This window comes from Panicum hallii, chromosome 8, assembly GCF_002211085.1.
Source record: "Panicum hallii strain FIL2 chromosome 8, PHallii_v3.1, whole genome shotgun sequence".
NCBI classification, from domain to species: domain Eukaryota; kingdom Viridiplantae; phylum Streptophyta; class Magnoliopsida; order Poales; family Poaceae; genus Panicum; species Panicum hallii.
The window spans coordinates 40941874-40961465 of record NC_038049.1 but is presented as its reverse complement, the minus strand read 5'-3'; the positions used below and the strand labels follow the sequence as shown (position 1 = coordinate 40961465).

The following is a 19592-nucleotide window of genomic DNA, read 5'->3' as shown; positions in this document are numbered from 1 at the left end:
TTTAGGATTATGAACTTTCACGCATCAGCGTCGCATGCTTACGATTTCAATAGTATGCAAAAGGATGTTTCACCTTTTAGTTCATCGGCAACAATTTCATGATCTTCAACCATAAAGTATTTTTCTTTTCATGAGGACCTACGACAGGCAACTAAACGACCTGAACTTTCATTATGATATGCAAGTTGAACATAAAAGTTTTTGCGAAAGGGAAGGTACAAGCAGAATCACCACAAAATATATGCCGATGAAAGATGTATAAACCCATGTTAATGTTCACTATTCATCTCATTACGGTCCTATGTTACGCAACACGCTACTAGATTGGAGGTTGGACGAACTATTATAGCATCATATGTAAATTGTAATGTTCATAATTTGAACATTACTTAATGACGGAACGAGCTAGAGAAGGAATTTACTCGAGATATGTTCTGGTACGATTCCTTGGCTAGTGTTGGTTAGTACCCTTGTAACCCTGGCCTCCCGGATTTATAAGGGGGATAGGGACCCTCTCAAAATAAGATCTCTAGATCATTCTATACCTAAGGCAATACAAACCACCAACGTAGGGTATTACGCACCTTGCGGCCCGAACCTATCTAAGTTTTGTGTTCCTTGCACCTTCGAGTTCCTGATCTCGGCGTCTCTTCACCTAAACTTACCACCTTGGGTATACCCCTCGGTGGGCAGCTGGTAAAATACCGACAGTTGTTGCTATATTTTTCTATACACTTGGTCAAAGTTAATCAAGTTTGACTTAGGAAAAACCTAATACGACATCCCCAATCTCATACTACTATATTGTCTGCCCATGTCTGGTCTACAACAGCTACCGGCAAATTCGAGATATGTATTTCGAAATACGACGTACGGTTCATGCCCGGTAAGTCTTCTATGGCCCACATTGTGAAATAGGAATAGGGAACAGGTATGCTCATTTCAGCTTGACCTAGGATAGTTTCTGGCCGGAGATCTGGTCTCGAGAATGCAACTTGGCCATTTCAAAGCATATATTCACGCCAGCTGTTTTTGGCCGGAGCTGGTATGTTCACATCAGCTCAATCTATGCCAGAGTTTGGCCGGAGCAGGTATGTATGTTCACGTCAGCTCAGTCTAGCATAGTTTTTGGCCGGAGATCGAGCTGGTCTTGATGAAAACGGTTGGTCATTCTTATCATGGTTCGAAAGACCAGTATGGCCTGTCGGTTTGCGAGGTTGCCCTCGCCATGATTCCCGTTGATGGTATTGCGGCAACATGCCATACTTAATGGAGGTACCAAAGAACAGATTCAGTGTTCCGCGTCAGAAATGCGCATTTGTTTGCACCACTATTAGTTTTTAATTAGCCAGCTTAGCTGGACAGATTGTTTAGACTTTGAACTGTTGCTTTTCGACTGGACGGAGCAGTGTCGTCGAGCTCGGACCTCCACCCCCCCCCCACACCACACACACTTACTTTAATCAGTAATAAAGCCCAGATCAAGTGCATGAAGTGTGCCCACCCATGTTCCTCTTGCCGTACCAAAACGCAAGCAAGTGGAGCAAAAATGTTGAAATCACCGCATGCATATATAACGTCACCCCGATTTAGGATTACGAACTTTCACGCATCAGCGTCGCATGCTTACGATTTCAATGTATGCAAAGGATGTTTCACCTTTTAGTTCATCGGCAACAATTTCATGATCTTACGCCATAAAGTATTTTCTTTTTATGAGACCTACGACAGGCAATTAAACGACCTGAACTTTCATTATGATATGCAAGTTGAACATAAAAGTTTTGCGAAAGGAAGGTACAAGCAGAATCACCAAAAATATATGCTGATGAAAATGCATAAACCCATATTAATGTTCACTATTCATCTCATTACGGTCCTATGTTACGCAACACGCTACTAGATTGGAGGTTGGACGAACTGTTATAGCATCATATATAAATTGTAATGTTCATAATTTGAACATTACTTAATGACGGAACGAGCTAGAGAAGGGAGCAAGTATGTTCACGCCAGCTCAGTCTAGGATAGATTTTGTCCGGGGAGCTGGTAATTCTTCGGATGACTCGAAAGGGAGCAATGTAAACTGGTGATTCTTAGGATGGCTCGAAACAACAGCAGTTGGTCTATTTGTCGGTTTGCAAGGTTGCGTATGCCAGGATTTCAATGAAGGCATCACGGCAACTTGCTGCAATACTTGACTAAAATATCAGTTTCTCTCAAAGAACAGATTCAGTGTTCCACACATGAGCATTTCCCATTTGTTTGCACTATTTAAACCGGGAGCTGTTATCTAGCTCTGATCAACCCCATCGACAGGTAATTAATTCACAGAAGCAAGAAGCAAGCAATTGGAGTGCAGTGTTGACATCACCTCATGTTTCAAAAGTAACATCACCCGTACAGAATAGAGGCGCCATTGCTTGCTTGTGCTGAACTGGATGCTTTTGCTCAGGCTTTCATTCGTATTTATTGGAGAAGCCAAAAACACTAGGTCTCAAGAATGCAACTTGGCCATCTTCAAATATATGTTCAAGTCAGCTATTTTTGGCCGGAGCTGGTATGTTCATGTCAGCTCAATCTAGGATAGATTTTGCCCGGAGCAGGTACGTTTACGTCAGCTCAGTCTAGGATACTTTTTGGCCGGGTATGATCGAATCGATGCAAGTGGCTGGTCATTCTTTGGAAAAAGTCTATATAACCCAAGTATCGAGGGTTGACTACATCATCCCCTCAATTATAAAATCGGATTTTTAACCCTTTCATCTTTGTAAAACTATTTAAAGCATCCTCAAGATGATTTTAGATGGTGGTTTTGCTATGTTGACGCGTTGAGGTGGACCGACCGACGGATGAACCTGACGCTCTCTGGCCACCTGACGCTCGACCTACTCCTCGTTCCTGCCGCCCAACCTGCTCCTCTGAAGTTCTGATCAGAACTACAATGGTCGATGACTCGATGGGACTGGTAAAAGAAGCTGAAACCATTTGAGAAACCACAGCATGTTTTGCATCAGAATTCTTGCAGGAGGTTAATAAAGCAGAGATTAGTTACTTGTCAAAGGGGGTAACTGAATGCATGGCCGCGATGTCCAGAGACTGAGCGGAGGTCGGAAAGGGCAGAACTGGGCCCAAGTGATCCACTGACTCAAGCAAAGCACGCAAAAGCCCAGTGACATTATCCCATGCGATGAGAAACCATATTCTGCGGGTTGTTCTCACTCTAGTTTAATCCCACAATGGAGAGCCAGTGAGGCGCCGCCGAGCTGAAATGGGCGGCCGAGCGAGTGGCAGACGTGCCGTTAATTGCGTGGCGCTCGTTTGCCGAGTGTCCTCCTTTACCGAGTGCCCGACACTCGGTAAAGTATTCTTTGCGGAGTGTTTTTCTTTGCCGAGCGTCTGGCGCTCGGCAAAGGGTGAGTTTACCGTATGTTTTTCTTTGCCGAGTGTAGCCCTCGGCAAAGAATCTCTTTGCCGAGTGCCCGATATTTAGCACTCGGCAAAGCCGCGGACACTTGGCAAAGACCGTGTTTCCGGTAGTGACACTCAGAGCACGAGGACGTAGCTCGTGTGCTGGTGGCACGGTAAGTGGCATGCGCACCTAGCATTTCAAAATTGGATTGCAAATAAAACAGCCACCAGTGTCCATCATCCATCAGGCGCGTGACAGGTGCGACCCTGCAACATTTTTAATTTTTGTTTTATAAAATTGTTGCGGAATGGAGTGGGTCGGGCGGCGGGAAGGAGCAGCAAATCGGGCGCTGATTCAGACTCGTGGGCTCCGGCGCTATTGAGCGAAGCAGATCAGATGGCGGGAAGAAGGAAGAGCAGGTCGGGTACTGATGCGGGCCCGTGCGAGCGTCGGCTCCGGCGCCGTCGGGAGGAGCAGGTTGGGCAGCGGGAATGGAGGTATCAAAGAACAGATTTCAGTGTTCCGCGTGAAAAATGTGCATTTGCTTGCACCACTATTAGTTTTTAATTAGCCAGCTTAGCTGGATAGTTTGTTTCTAGACCGTGAGCTGTCGCTTTCCGACTGGACGGAGCAGTGTTGTCAAGCTCCGACCACCCCTCCCCCACAAATAGGTAACTAATCAGTAATAAAGGCCAGATCAAGTGCATGAAGCACGCCCGCCCATGTTCCTTTTGTCGTACCAATCAAAAAGCAAGCATGCGACACGTCACCGGTTAGGGATTATTATTCGTGTACATAATACCCTGATTATGAACCTTAAAGTAGCATACAAAAGCTCATGCTAAACCACGTGGAGTATGTCTTAATTTTTTCTATGATAGTAGCAATAATATACACCATTATTTATGAATGCCCGTGCATCAGTGTCGCATGCATGCTTACGCTTTCAATAGTATGCAGGAGGATGTTTTCACCTTTTAGTTCATCAGCAACAATGTATTTTTCACGATCTTTAATTACACACCATAATGTATTTTCTTTTGATGAGGACCTATGGCAGGCAGTTAAACGACTTGCTTGAGCTTTCATTATGATATGCAAAGCTGAGTGTGCAAGCTAGTTTCTGTAGGAGGAGGTACAAGCACAATCACCACAAAGTATGCCGATGAAAGATGCATATGAGCTCATGTTAATGCTGAGTATTTGGCCCATTATATTATAATATAGATATTACGCAACACGCCACTGGATCGGATTGGAGGTTGGACCAACTGTTTTAGCATCATACGCAAGTTGTAGTGTTCATAATTTGACTCCATGCTTCACTTCATGAATGGATTAGAACAGATTGCGCGCGTGTTCCACGTGAGCAATGCCCCATTGCTTTGCATGTTGTTTGTATTGTAATTAGCTAGCCAGCTTGGACAATGTCTGAGTTGACGGAGCATTATATATCCAGCTTCAGACCACGCCCCGTCTTCCGGTAATTAATTAGTCGATAAAGGCCAGATAGCGGGTGCATAAGCCGCCGGCCCATGCTCCTTGCCGTACAAGAAAAACAAGTGGAGAAAAATGCTGACATCACCGCATACTTCAAGAGTAACGTCACCAGCTAAACCATGTGTATGTCTTAATTTTAGATATCATGATTGTGAACGAATCTTAAAGTAGCATACAAAAGCTCATGCCAAACCTTGTGTACGTCTTAATTTTCTTATGACAGTAGCACCGTACGTACAGCATTGTTCATGAACCCTCATGCATCAGCACCCCACAAATCCAAATGTTCCGATGAACAACACAATGAGCTTAGCTGGCCATTTTTACACATCATGGCATGCTTACAATTTCAATAGGATGCAAAAGGATATGCTCTTGCGAAACAATTTCACGATCTTTAATGACACCATAAATTATTTCCTTTTGACGAGGACCTACGGCAGGCAGGCAATTAATCGACCTGAACTGTCATTATGATATGCAAGTTGTGCGTAACACCCTGCGTTCAAAATCTGCCTACAAGTGGAACAGGCTCGCAGACTCGTAGAGCTCTTACACTTTTGTACTTGTTTCATGTACAAGATTAACCTGAAGATGCTTATGTTTGGAGCGACAAGGATTACAAGTTGTCCCTCCCAACCACAACCATAACTAGACCGCTTGGGCCAGCAACTCCTACTACTATGAATTATTAGGTGTTGTGGTATTACTGCATTGAGCATACAATTAAGTTTTTGCGAAGGAGAGGTACATACAGAATCATCACAAATTATGCCAATGAAAGATGCATAAAGTCCTGTTAATGTTGACTCTTCACCCAATTATAATATACAACCTACCCTATATGTTACTCAACATGCTACTAGACTGGAGGTTGCGTCTACTTTTTTAGCATCGTATATATTCAAATTGCAATGTTCATGATCATATTTGACCCCATACTTTATTACTTAATGAATGAATGAGAAAAGGGAGAAGGCATGTTCACGTCGGCTCAATCTGGGATAGATTTTGGCCGGAGGAGGATGGCTCGAAAAAAGGGAGCAATGAAAACTGGTCATTGGTAGGATGGCTCCAAGCAACAGCAGTCGGCCTGTCAGTTTGCGAGGCGGCTTGGATTTCGATAAGGTATCGCAGCAACATGCTATACTTAACTAAGGTATCAGTTTCTCTCAGAGAACAGATACAGTGTTCCACAAGAGCAAGCAAGTGGAGCATCTCAATGGGTCCCATACTTTACAATCATATATATCTTACACAACATGCTTCTAGATTAGAGTCTGCATCTACTGTTTCAGCATCATATGCAAACGGTAACGTTCATGATTCAGCCCCATACTTAGATGAATGAATGAGAGAAGGGGGAACAGGTATGTTCACTTCAGCCTAACCTAGGACAAATTTTTTACGGAGAGCTCGTCTTAATGCAAACTGGTCATTCTTATGATTCAAAACAGCAACAGTTGGCTCGGAGCAACCGAGCAAGTGTATGAAGTTTAGGGTATTTTTTGCTGCAGCAAAAAAGCAAGCAAGTGGAGCAAAATGGTGCTTCACCACAAGTTTCAAAAGTTTTTAAATATAAAGAAAACCGTAGTTTCTAAATCGAGCAGACAGTAAAGGCTACCAAATGGTATAGCAGTAGTTGGTCTGTCAGTTTGCGAGGTTGGGCGGGCCGAGAATCGGTTGAGGGCATCGCGACAAGGTACTAAATAATAAGTAATTAAGGTATCATGTGTCTCGTACAGATTCAGTGTTGAGAAAACGCGAGGACAGTCGTTGCTCCCATATAGGGTGTTTGAATCTTTTTTGCTAATAACGTGTGAGCAAACTGATGAGAAAGACCGAGGAAACTAATAACGTGCCCCCATAGGAGAGTTTTACACGCAGCTGACTACCCTATAAATGGAGGCGGAACCAGGCGTTTCTAAGTACCCGTGATCCCATTATCTGTTCAGAAAAAAAAAGTAATCATCCTGCTCGCAGAGCGAAGACCCTTGCACTCTCATCGCGCCTCTTTTAGGTCGCAGCAGCCCGGAGCACACAAGCCATGGCCGGAGCATCGACGAAGCGCGGCGGCGTGCCGGCGCTGGGGTGGTGGCTCATCGCCGTCGGCGCCTTCCGCTCCGCCTACGTCTGGTCCTGCTTCTTCGGCTCCGCGGCGATGTGCTCGGCCACCTTCTCCGAAATACCGAGTACGTGATTCTGTAGACTGATCACTAGTAGCAATCTCCAAAGTAATGCCTTGATGCAGGTTGGTTTCGACTTGTTTTCACTGAAGCATCTGCTTGAACCTTACCATCTGGTCTTCAGTGACCGGCGAACACGGGCGAACGGTCGCGGTGTGGACGCTGCTGTCGTGCACGCTGTGCTTCCTGTGCGCCTTCAACCTCGGCAGCAAGCCGCTGTACGCGGCAACCTTCCTGTCCTTCCTCTACGCCCTCGGCTACCTAACCGTCGAGTGCCTGGTGTACCACACCATCCGTGCAGCTAGGCTCTCCCTGTTCATCTTCGTCGCAGGTACTACACAACTAGAATTTGCGTCCATTGATGATCACTCTGCAGATACGCATGACGGAATAAGCAGGACCGAATTGATCACGAACCTCTGACTGACGACGACTTGCATTTAACCTGAATTTCTTCCCGTTTCCAATGCAGGGACATCCATGGTTTGGATGCTTCTTCAACGGAACTCCAATGGCCATGGACCCCGTCCCCGTGAGGCTACCAAGCAGCACTGATCGTGGTTCTTTTTCTGTCAAAAGAATGGGAATCTCCTGTGCTGGTTAATATAATCATGTAATGTTTAAAGGGTTTAAGGGACTTTTCAGGGTCTCACACTTGAGTTCCATTATGCTTCAATGCATGCATGCAACATGGAATTCTGTAATATTTTTCTTGTAATTCCTGTTTCTTTGTCAGTTTGTCACGGCAGCTTTATACTAGCAAGGGAATAATGCTTCCTCTGTAACACACCTTTTGTCATTGTGATGCCACGCGTGAACTCTAATAAGATTACACCTCTGTTATATGGCATCCAAGATGGCAAGATGGTACGCATGAAATCCGAACAGTTTACACTTTTGTTACTTCATCCAAATTTTGAAACCCTGTGTCGTCTCCAAATTTAAAGCCATCCTATACATCTAGTTTTTGCTTGTTATGTTAGGCGCTTTTCAAAAACTAAAGACAATTTGCAGACTTCGCATGGAGAGGGACACAAACAGTCGTCTTATCTTACTATTATTAATTATATTACTTAAAAATAATTATAAGCTTTGGTGCCTCGAATGTTGCATCAAGTCTCACAAGATGCGTTAGAGAGAGAAAAAGAAAAAAAAATCATAGAAAATCTAGAGAGAGAGAAAACAGAAACATATGGGGATCAATTTAGTAGACCCTAAGGATTAGGTAATTAGAACTATAAATTACGAAAATATCAACCCTGCTGGTTTTTATTTGGAACCATCTATATATCTTGCTTAGAACTATAGGTTTATTGTCTCTGGGTTTTCATTGAAACCATATTGGGAGATAAGACCTTATCTCAGACGATTCTACCCACAAGGCTTAAACCCAAATTAAATGGTTAGAGATGATAGCATTTTCTTAGATGGTTCCTTCTTATAGACAAGCAACTGTCCAGTCAAGTATTTTTAAGTAATGATCTCATTTAGTTTTAAGGATGCCAACATAGTTTCTGAGATATGTATTACTGCAATCATGAAGAAAATCGTTCTACTGCATGCAGTTAGTGACTACTTTTTAACCATTCATGGTAAAAGTGGGGAAAATCTGTTCGTGTCCACTTGGCTGGTTCCGAGAAAGTTTGAGAAAACCGGTGCTGAAGGACGGGTTTTTTTATGAGGCCAAAACAATTAACAAATCCCTCTCAGCTCTAGGAAATATCATCAATGCCCTAACGACTCCAAAGGACAAAAAGATCATCTGTGGAAGAAGCGAACTCAAGAAAAAAGCTAGCCCATGAGCCTTTCCCTGACTCAAAACTTACACGCATTCTCCAAGATGCATTGGTTTGTCAAAATTTTCTCCAGCATCATATTATTGGGAGAGAATTATGTCATGATTATAAGATGATGCGGCTTGTCTATGTTGGATTTAATCTTATTTTTTAAAGTAAGTAGACTAAACGTGCATGTAGTCAAGTAGTACATGTGTTTGAGTCCTTGTAAAGGACCGGTCATGCATGTATCAGTATAGAGTCCATGCACGTCGGAAGCAAGATCGTATTCATCAGCTAGTTGCCGCGTATACGGAGCCCAGAGAACATCTCTAGTGTTAGAAGCGGGTTAGGTGTTACCGTGTTACCAAACACGATAACATCTCTATATGTGCATCTAAAATTTCAACAAAAATATAAATAGATAGAGCATGCAAGCATCTACCATCATGCAAAATTTGTGATACAATTGAAACTTATGCAATAAGAAAAAAAAAGAGTGGGTTACGGGTTTAAAATGAACAGTTGCAACCTGCACTATTGACACATTGATTTTTTTTTTGCATCTTGTACAAGTTTCCGTTGCATCTCAATTTTTGCATGATGGTAGAATATGACATGAACTATCCATTCATATTTTTGTTACAAATATTTGAATAATGTAGATGCACAAATTTGAAATGGTAATAGGATAACACCCTAAGTGCTTGTAACACCTGAGATGTTCTCACGGAGTCGTATAGATGGTAACTATGTTTGGGGTGGCAACTCATCAAGAGAAACGTTGCGCGCTGCTGTTCTCCCAGCCTATCAAATGCCCAGAGATACCCCAAATGAGGACGTCGACTCGGTTCGCGCATGCCAGCAGGATACCGCAAGTGAGGAGCTCTCGTTGCTAATGCAAGCTGTGGAAGAGCTCAAAGGAACCGTTCAAGAGGTAGCAGCTAGCACCAGTCATCGCTGGAAGGGGATACTAATTACTCAGCTTATTACCCATATGCTCAGCTCAACCGTTACCCAAGTCATATTTTATTTTCTCCATATCCTTCGAATGACATCAAAGGTAAGAATCTTCATTTCTTTTTGATAGTTAGTTTGTAGGAAGGATCTCTTTGAAGAGCTATCGCCTAGCAAGGCAGCCATTGGGGGCATGAAGAATCTTCTTTTCTGTTGATAAAATCTAAATTTTTGTAAGCACGCACGCATGGAAGATCGTAGGATGACATGAACAAGGGGACCATGAATTCCCAAAGCAAGTGAAAACACGGAACTGTGGTACGAATTAAATTTAATTAACAACAAATTAATGAGATCAAACAACAGGGCATTTGGTCTAGTGGTATGATTCTCGCTTTGGGTGCGAGAGGTCCCGAGTTCGATTCTCGGAATGCCCCTTTTTTATTTCTTTCTTTTTTGACTTTTTTTTTATTTGAAAGAAACAGTCACCAACTATTCCAATCAGTGATTAGTAACATCAGCTGGAGGGTAAACAAGGGCCCAAGTGCGTGATCAAATGATCAAGCTGAAACCGCAGAAACAAACCGCAACTGCTCTGCAAAAAATACAAAAAAAAAATGCAATGCACGACTCCACACATGAACAAGGGCTAACTGAGAAACGGCGGCCATCTTTATTTATCTTTCCACTCTCTAGTCTCTACATGAATGCTACTACAAGAGGGTCAGAGACTCTCAGACAGAAGAACAATTGATCAATGGCAGCAGCGGCAGCAGCAGCTATCAGGATTCAGGAATTTCAGTCTCGCTTGTGTGCCTGAGCCTGCCATCGGATCCAGAGGTCATCGGCTCACGCGACGACGAACACCCGGAGCTCGCCCCTGTCCCCGCGTGTCACGCGGGTGTCGCCGTCCAGATACGTCACCTCGAACTCGCCGCTCCCGGTGTTGGACGGCGGCCGGAGGTTGTCGGGGATCCGCGGCACCTCCAGCGGCGGCAGCTGCGACAGGCTCCCCTTCGTCTTCACCGTCGTCTTCTCGAAATCGATCTTGATCCCCGACGTCCCTGCAGGGTGGAGAGGGGGCATGGGCGGATCAGAATTCTGTGCACGCGGCGGCACAGCAGAGGATGGCAGGGCAGAGCGGGACACTCACCGATGACCTCGAACTTGTGCGCCAGCGTGGCCGTGGCCTCGACGGGCGGCAGCGGCCACGGCGCGCCGAGCTCCAGCTCCACGATGTTGTCGAAGTCCCGGCTCACCACGTCGATCCGCTGGAACACCTGGCCGAGCGTGATGGGCAGGAGGCGGCCGGTGGGCGGGCCGGGGCGGCTGCCGCCGAGCGTCCGCGACGAGAAGGCGCTGCTGTACACGAGGCGCCACCGGCCCTGCAGCCTGTCGAGGTCCCTGCTCAGGTCCACGGGCCCGTCGCCCGCCGCCTCGAGCTCCCGCGCCGCCGCGTCCGCGCGGTCCAGGTCCTCCTGGCTCGCCGCCAGGCCGCGGTTCAGCCCGGACACCGCGCTCTGCAGAAGAATTCGTCAAGCGCTTGACCGGCCGAGCAGGAAGAGAACAGGGGACGGATGGTTAAGTAGTAAAACTGACCAGCAGCTTGACCTTGAGCGAGGCCACGTAGTCGGCGTCGGCGCGGGTGGCGCTGGTGTCTGCGTAGTCCACGGGAGGAGGCGGCGCGGCCGCCGTGGCGCGGACGGACAGCCGCCGCCGACTGTTCATCCCCTGCCCCCCGCAGCTCGACCCGCCGGCACCGGCCGGCCATGCCGCGCCCTTGAGGCTCCCCGGACCAAGCAGCCGCGGAGCGCTCGTCGACGCGGTCGCGGCGCAGCAAGACGACGACGGCGGCGACGACCACGGCGCGGCCATGGCCATGGGGGGTTGGACACGTAGCTCGGTGAGGACGCGGCGTGCACAGCAGCAGCAGGCGCTGGGTGTCGCGCGTTTCCTTGGGTCAACAGAGCGCGGGAAGCTGCGGGAAGTAGAAGCGGCGGCGAGCACGGGAGATTTCCATGGCGTTCTTGAAGAAGGGAGGGGGGGGGGGGGGCGGGGATCGCGAGCTTTTTTCGGGATAATACGAGGGGTCGTGGTGGATGATTTTTTGTGGTGGGCGCGTCGGGTGGGCGGGAGGAGGGGAGTGGCGGTGGTCGGGACGCGTACGAGGGGAGAGTTCGGCATCCGTTTACGTCTTCGTGTTGGAGAGGTGGCACATTCCTTGGCCTTCCCGAATGTTCCGTAGATACTGCTGCTGTTTGCTAATGCTAACTGCTACGTGGCAGCAGTTTCTCCGTCAGGTGGTGAAAAGTTCAGCAGGCCAAGGGCGAACACTGGGCTGTGGTAAATCTAGATGGGCTTAGATTCGTGACCAAGGCCCAAACGCTGTTCGTGAACAAGGCCTATCTGCAAAATTATATATATAAAAAAAGAGAAGAATCTCTAACGCGGACAAGCAGAGGGGCTGTCTCCCTAGCCTCCTTCGCATTTTTTTTTCAAGAGAGTTCAGCCTTGATTTTTTTTTTGTTGAGGTACGAAAAGTGACGCACCATACATCTCGTTTTGTGCGACAACAGAAAAAGGAGGTGGATTCATTTTTATTTCCGTTGCAACCTCACACCAGCGGTACCGAGGGAGAGGGAGAACTGAACAACACAGCACGGATCACTGAGTTCTTTATTTTCGTTGCATGATTTTTTTTACTCCGATTTTTTATACACGTAGATGATTCCATGTTCTATCTCTCTCATTTCCAAATTTTGGTTGAAAAATTTCGAACACCATTTGATGTGCAACCTGTCGGTGTTTGCCACGCTTACCGAGTGATACCCCCGAGGTGGTTAGTTTGTAGGTAGTGTGTCGCTGAGATCTGGAACTCGAAGGTGCAAAGAAATATAAGGTTTTAGACAGGTTCGGGCCGCTGAATGCGTAAGACCCTACGTCGTGTGTGATTTGTATTGCCTTTGATGATGATTCTCCCCGAGAGGATCCTGTCCACTATTATATAGTCTTGGGGACAGGTTTACATGGAAATTCTAGTCGGATACAAGTTCAGGAGTCCTACCCGAGTACTTCTTGGATTGTTTCCTACCGTGCCCTACTAGTCTAACTACTGTACGAGTAATTTTATTGCACTACGAGTAGTTACAACAGATGTAGGGTGTGGGTCATGTCTCATCCCATATACTAGGAGAAGTGTGCCACGTGGACAATCCCGTGTGCCTGGGGTCTAACAAGCTTGCGAGCTCTTCTTAGCCGAGTACTGCAGGCGTCCGAGTACTTCTGAAGGCGTCTTCAAGTTCCTCCGAGCTCCATCTTGAAGGTGTCCTCCGAGTACTTCTTTGGCTGCGTCGAGACCGTGAGGTGCTCATGCCCTGAGTAGTTGTCAAGTCTTCTTTATATGGGGTGCGATTAAACTAGCACTTAATATGAAATAGCCCCCGAGATTTAGGTTGACTCGTAGAATCAGGCTGAGGGTCAATTTAATCTTGAGTCTTCTATCCTTATCTTCCAGCAAATTTGAAAAATAAGTCACTAATGACACGTGTCCCGCAGCCTCCGAAACCTCGAATCCAAATCCCCAAGTTTTGGAATAAAGGATCCAAAGAATTATGACATACAATATGTGACGGTAAAGATTTGATGATGAAGATGGGCAAATCGGTTCAGTAATTTGAAAGCCCCTTTTGTCGGGATAAATTCCCTGAGAAAATGATTAAACAAATTACATCTCCAACAAACACCCGAAGTTACCTCTCAAATCAATCTTTGTTCTCTGAGTCAATGACTAAATAAAACCTCCGGGTAACAATATGAAAACCCCTTATTTCGGAATAAAATCTTAAAAATAATGGTTAACAAATAACTCTCCACGATAAATCTTAAAAAGTCTCTTGGATTGGATATTGTCGAGTAGTTTTACTGCGTGTAGTGTTGAAACATGAGATCTGTCCTTAAGCCACGCTGAGTGACTTGTCGCATCAAGGCCAGGAACCAGATGATAAGTATAAAGTAGTTGTAGCAGGACGGTGGTGCTAGCTCCTGAGTCCAGGCATTGAGCAAGTAGCCGATGGTGCGTTGGCAGTCAATGAAGCCATCTAGTCGGAGTCGGTTCTGACTAGGATTGAAATCGAGATGAACGGTCGAAGTAGTCGAACATATGTGTAACTAGTCGTAGACTAGTAAACTTCTTGTCATGGGAGCGAGGCCCCCTTCAATAACATAGTGTACAGGTCAAAAACAAGTAATATTTTACTGGAAAGTAAGGGAGCGAGATCTCTTCAGCAAACTTGCGTGTAGTACCAGTCCTAAACTACTAAAATGGCATTGTACCGGAAATATAAGCACAAGGCCCCGTCAGTAACCCAAGATACTAGTTAGAAACTAGTAATTAGTTACTGGAAGTATGGGAGCGACGCTCCTTCAGTAAACTTGCGCGTAGTACGAGTCATAAACCGGTAAAATGGAGTTGTACTAGTAATATCAATCACCAGGCACCAATAGAAGATATCCCTAGTTGATCAAGGATTAAACCGACGCAGATGTTCAATGTTCCAAGAATTTGGTACCTTTGAGTACAGTAAGCGATAAGATCCAGGGACTGTATGCACGATGAAAGATCCTTCCCATCGTCAATTAAGCTTGTGTAGACCAGTATCATCCTTGATTCATCGAATAACCATATCTCCAACGTTGAAAGAGCATCGTTGAACGTTCCTGTCATGGTAACGACGAACTCCTTATAAGTAGCGGGCCGACTGCAACAATACATTATATTGGATATCTTCACCTGAGTCGAGCTCGAGATGTCTTGCACCGTCAGTCTCGCCTTCTTCAAACATCTCCAGTCGTGGAGACTTTCATATCACATCAGCTGGTAATATAGTTTCAGACCCGTATACGAGAAAGAAAGGTGACTGGCCTATGGCTTTGATTGGCTTGATACGAAGCCCCCAGACTATTGATGAGATCTCATTGATCCACTTGCCGTCCTTTTTGCTGTTCTTGTTATAGAGTCATTTCTTCAAGCCATCAAGAATCAAACCGTTGGCGCGCTCAACCTGGCCATTAGCCTACGGGTGAGCCACAGAAACATATTTGACTTCAATGGAGGTGCCTTCACATAAATCCCAGAACTGATGCGAGTGGAAATTGGATTCCAAATTTGTGATGATAGTGTTGGAGAAGCCAAAGCGATGTAAGATATCATAGATGAAAGTAACCACTCGATCCGCAGTGAGCGTTGCGATTGGCTTGTACTCGATCCACTTAGTAAACTTGTCGATAGCCACCAACACATGTGTAAAACCTCCTGGCGCAGTTGTTAAGGGCCCTATCATGTCCAGGCTCCAGCATGCAAACGGCCATGAATGTGGTATGGTGATGAGGTTATGTGCCGGGATATCAGACTGTTTGTCAAAAAATTGGCAGTTGGTACACCGGCGAATGAGTGCTTCAGCATCTGCTAAAACAGTCGGCCAGTAGAAACCAGATCAAAATACCTTGCCGACTAGTGCGCGAGAATCAGCGTGGTTCCCGCACACATCTTCGTGAATCTCTTGGAGTATTTCTTTGCCCTCCTCCGTGCTGACACACTTTATGAGTATGTCTGATGCTGATCCACGCTTGTACAGGTTGCCCCCGACTAGAACATACCCTTTGCTGCGCCGTAGGATGCAAGCAGCTTCAGCACTCTTTGGGTTGATGCCGGGGGGTAGTTTGTGCTCCTGGATGTAGTCGATGAAGGCCATCCTCCAATCGACCTCGATCATTAAGACCTCTCGGTCGGGTTCGTTAGGACCCTAAACGATGAAACTTGAGTCTAGTACCCTGATAGAAGGGTGATGCAACACTCGTGAACAAAAACTCCTGGTGGGACGTTAGCTCGATCAGAACTCAGTTTGGAGAGCACATCCGCGCCCACATTGTTGTCGCGGACCACATGGTGAATTTCCATCCCCGAGAACTTTTTCTCGAGCTTGCGTATTTCCATAACGTAGGCGTCCATGGTGTCCTTGTTGATATCCCACTCATTATTGACTTGTTGAACCACCAATAAAGAGTCACCATAGACAAGTAGTCGCTTGATGCCTAGAGAGATTGCTAGGTGTAGCCCGTGCAATAGTGCTTCATACTCAGCCTCGTTGTTAGAAACCTCAAATAGTATTTGAAACACATACTTGAGTTGTTCTTCTCTCGGGTGGATGAAAACTACTCCTGCACCACCATCACCGAGCTTGAGTGAGTCATCGAAGTACATGACCCAATGCTCTGGCTGATTGGTTGGGGCTTCCACTTGGTTTTCTCGCCACTTCGCCATAAAATCGATTAGTGCCTGTGACTTGATGGCTGTTCGGGGCTTGAAGTCGAGTGTGAGAGCTCCCAGCTCCACCGCCCACTTGGATATGCGCCCGATAGCATCCCAATTGTGGAGGATATTCGCCAATGGGAAGTCGGAGACCACCAGGATATTATATGCATCAAATTAGTCGCGAAGCTTTCTGCAAGTGATGAGTATACTGTAAAGTATTTTCTGAATTGTTGGGTAACAAACCTTAGATTCAGAGAGGACTTCGTTGACGAAGTAAACTGGTCGCTGCACCCCAAAGGTGTGGCCTTCCTCCTGGCGTTCCACCATGATTGCCGTGCTGACGACGTGAGTAGTCACGGTGATGTAGAGTAGCTGGTTCTTGCCTGGTTGCGGAGCCATCAGGATGGGTGGCGACTGCAAATGGTGCTTGAGATCTTGTAATGCCTGGTTTGCCTCCTTGATCCACTTGAACTTTTCGTGGAGCCTGAGCAGTTTGAAGAAGGGTAGACACCTTTCTCCAAGACGGGAGATGAATTGGTTCAGAGCTGCCATGCAGCCTGTGAGCTTCTGGACGTCCTTAATCGTCTTTGGAGCATCCATGGTTATGATGGCGTTTATCTTCTCCGAATTTTCTTTGATCCCACGGTGACTTACAATGAACTCGAGTAGTTTGCCTTGGGGCACGTCAAAGACGCACTTCGTCGGGTTAAGCTTCCATCAAAACCGTCGCAAGCTATTGAAGGTCCCCTCGAGATCAGCAATGAACTCGTCGTGGGATCTGGTCTTGATGACCACGTCATCCACGTAAGCTTCAACGTTGCGGTGCAGCTGATCCGCGAGGCACAATTGGATGGCCCGTTGATAGGTGGCTCCTGCGTTCTTCAACCCGAAGGACATCGTGGTGTATGCGTATGCTCGAAAGAGGGTGATGAACGCCATTTTGATCTGGTCTTCCTCCTTGAGAGCTATCTGATGATAACCCGAGTAGCAGTAGAGGAAGGAGAGCAAGACGCAGCCAGCTGTAGAGTTGATAACTTGGTCGATGCGTGGAAGCGCGAAGGGGTCCTTCGGGCAGTGTTTCTTGAGATCAGTATAATCCACACATATCCTCCATTCATTATTATTCTTGTTCAATACAAGTACATGGTTAGCTAACCACTCGGGATGGTATACTTCTTTAATAAAACCAGCCGCGAGTAGTTTTGCTAGCTCTTTCTTGATGGCCTCCCTCTTGTCGGCAATGAAGCGTCATCGTTGTTGCTTCCTAGAATGGCTTTAGGGTAGACTTTTAGGCAATGCTCGATCAACTCCTTTGGCACTCCTGGCATATCCACTGGTTTCCATGCGAATATTTCACGGTTAGCCCTAAGAAAGCTGACGAGTGCGCTTTCCTATTTATCACCCATGCCATCCCTGATTAAAGCGGTCTTGAACGGGTTGCCCTCTTGCAGCTGGATGGCCTTGATGCCGACGTTGCAGGGATTGGGTTTAATCCTTGACTGGCTAGGACGCTGGTTAGAGATCTTCATCTCTATGTTGGTCAGCTTCAGCACGGCCGTGAGTACTTCTGCAAATGGCTCTTTCACGTGTGATGTCATGGCGTACTCGATCGCCTCCTGGTCGCAGTCGTATGACTTCTTCAGATCACCATGGAGTGTGAGTACGTCTGTCTTGCCTGGAATTTCGAGTAGCTGGTAGACGTAGTGGGGCACGTCCATGAATTTGGCTAGTGCCGGCCTACCAAGAATGGCATGGTATGATGAGTGAAAATCCACCACCTCGAAGTTGATGTACTCGGTGCGGTAGTTATCTTTTGTCCCAAAGGTGACTGGCAGGACCACTGACCCGAATGGTGTAGCCGCGTTACCGGGGACAATGCCGTAGAAAGGAGCTTTGATGGGAGTGAGCATCTTGGAGGAATCCAGTCCCATCTTCTTCAGAGTACTTGTGAATAGCCGGTTGAGGCTGCTCCCACCGTCGATGAGTACTCGGGTGAGCTGTGAGCCCGCCACGATAGGGTCTAGGAAAAATGGGAATTTTCCCGGTTCAGAGAAGCTAGTCCATTGATTGTCCCTAGAGAAGGAGATCGGGATCTCACTATATCTCAAAGGACTTGTCGTGGCCGGCTCCACAGACAGTATTTCATGCAGGGTTAACTTCTACGCGCGCTTGGAGGGGAATCCTCCGTCTCCATCGAAGATGACGTTGACGATGTTCTTCAGGTCTTGAAAGTCTTGAGCCCCCGACTTGTCACCTCCCTGGTCATCTTCCTTGTCTATTCACTTCCCTCCTTGAGGGCGGGGTGGTGCATTGAGTGACTTGCGGATGGTAACGCACTTGAAGAGCGTGTGTCACGACTTCGGGTGTATCGGGCACTGTTTATGCATAACTTGCTCGTAATCCGCTTGGTTATTCCCCGACTTCTTGCCACGCGGGTTGCGCTCGACAGCCGCGACTTCATGGTCTGGCTTGCGCTTTCGGGTATTTACCGAGTGGTTCCGCTGGCTTCTGTCAAAGTGGGCGTTGCCATCACCTTGCTTGTTGTGGTTGCGCTTGGGGAAGCGGATGTTTTCCTCGTCCTCCTGGTTAGCCCACTGTGCCATCATGTGAAGCGTCCCCTCATCAGAGGTGACTAAATATGATACAAATATCAGTCCAGGAGGCTGATAACACATTTATTACATCAAATGGTTCGTTACCGTACAAACCGTCGAGGTAGCGGGCACTGAAGCACCACTATCAAGAGGGACAACATAAGGACTACAAGCCAAACTAAAGTGCCAACAAAATCTAAGATAACATCAGAGTCTTGCGCCATGGTAAGCTTCCTATGGAGACCCTGAACCACAGGCAAGGTTGGGTGCAGGACGGTGACCTACTCGACGTCTTCAGGAATGAAGTTCAGATCCTGCTCTGTAAAAACTAGGCAAGAGTGAGTACATACGTACTCAACAAGTCCAACCACACCCACGGAAATCATGCACAATATATATCAAGGATAAGGCTAGGGTTCGTTTGTGATAAAGTAAGATTTTACACGTGCAAGGTTTCATTTAATGAAAGAGTTTTCTCAAAATATTTCTATAGTAATCGAATAATAAGTGGGATTGATCCTACACAAAGGATCCAAGTTTTAATGCTACCGGACTCCACATCCATAGTAGCTCACAGCACAGCTGCCGGACACTTTCAAAACAACTCACGCCACGAAACCAACCATCCCAAAATGTCTATTGAAGTGACCATGCCGTAACTTGTCCAATACCGTGGACACGGCTATTCGAATAGATTTTATACTCTACAGAGGTTATACACTTTACCCACAAGTAGAGTACCGCACTACGAACATCTTAGTGTCGCTGCGGATCCTAACAAAGCCATTACCCACCTTAGCTGAATCTAAATAGCCAACACGGAAGCAACCATGGGTTTAATGGCCTATCAATAAAGTC

General features: G+C 46.5%; 2 protein-coding genes and 1 non-coding gene across 3 annotated transcripts; 2 read left to right on the top strand and 1 right to left on the bottom strand.

Annotated features, from left to right (window-relative positions):
* The first annotated feature begins 6873 nt into the window (after positions 1-6873).
* LOC112903326 (ergosterol biosynthetic protein 28-like) lies at positions 6874-7936 on the top strand. The gene is made up of 3 exons (XM_025972566.1): positions 6874-7104; positions 7223-7429; positions 7571-7936. The coding sequence occupies exons 1-3, from the start codon at positions 6960-6962 to the stop codon at positions 7651-7653; spliced, it is 435 nt and encodes a 144-aa protein (XP_025828351.1). The 5' UTR covers positions 6874-6959; the 3' UTR covers positions 7654-7936.
* Positions 7937-10195: 2259 nt separating this feature from the next.
* On the top strand, positions 10196-10267 carry TRNAP-UGG. Its single transcript has one exon. It is a non-coding gene; the product is annotated as a tRNA-Pro (tRNA).
* Positions 10268-10480: 213 nt separating this feature from the next.
* LOC112902013 (plastid-lipid-associated protein 6, chloroplastic) lies at positions 10481-11763 on the bottom strand. Its single transcript, XM_025970903.1, has 3 exons — positions 11430-11763; positions 10984-11350; positions 10481-10894 (listed from the first exon to the last, which is right to left on the bottom strand). Exons 1-3 carry the CDS (start codon positions 11709-11711, stop codon positions 10680-10682), a joined length of 864 nt encoding a protein of 287 aa, XP_025826688.1. The 5' UTR covers positions 11712-11763; the 3' UTR covers positions 10481-10679.
* Positions 11764-19592: the final 7829 nt, after the last annotated feature.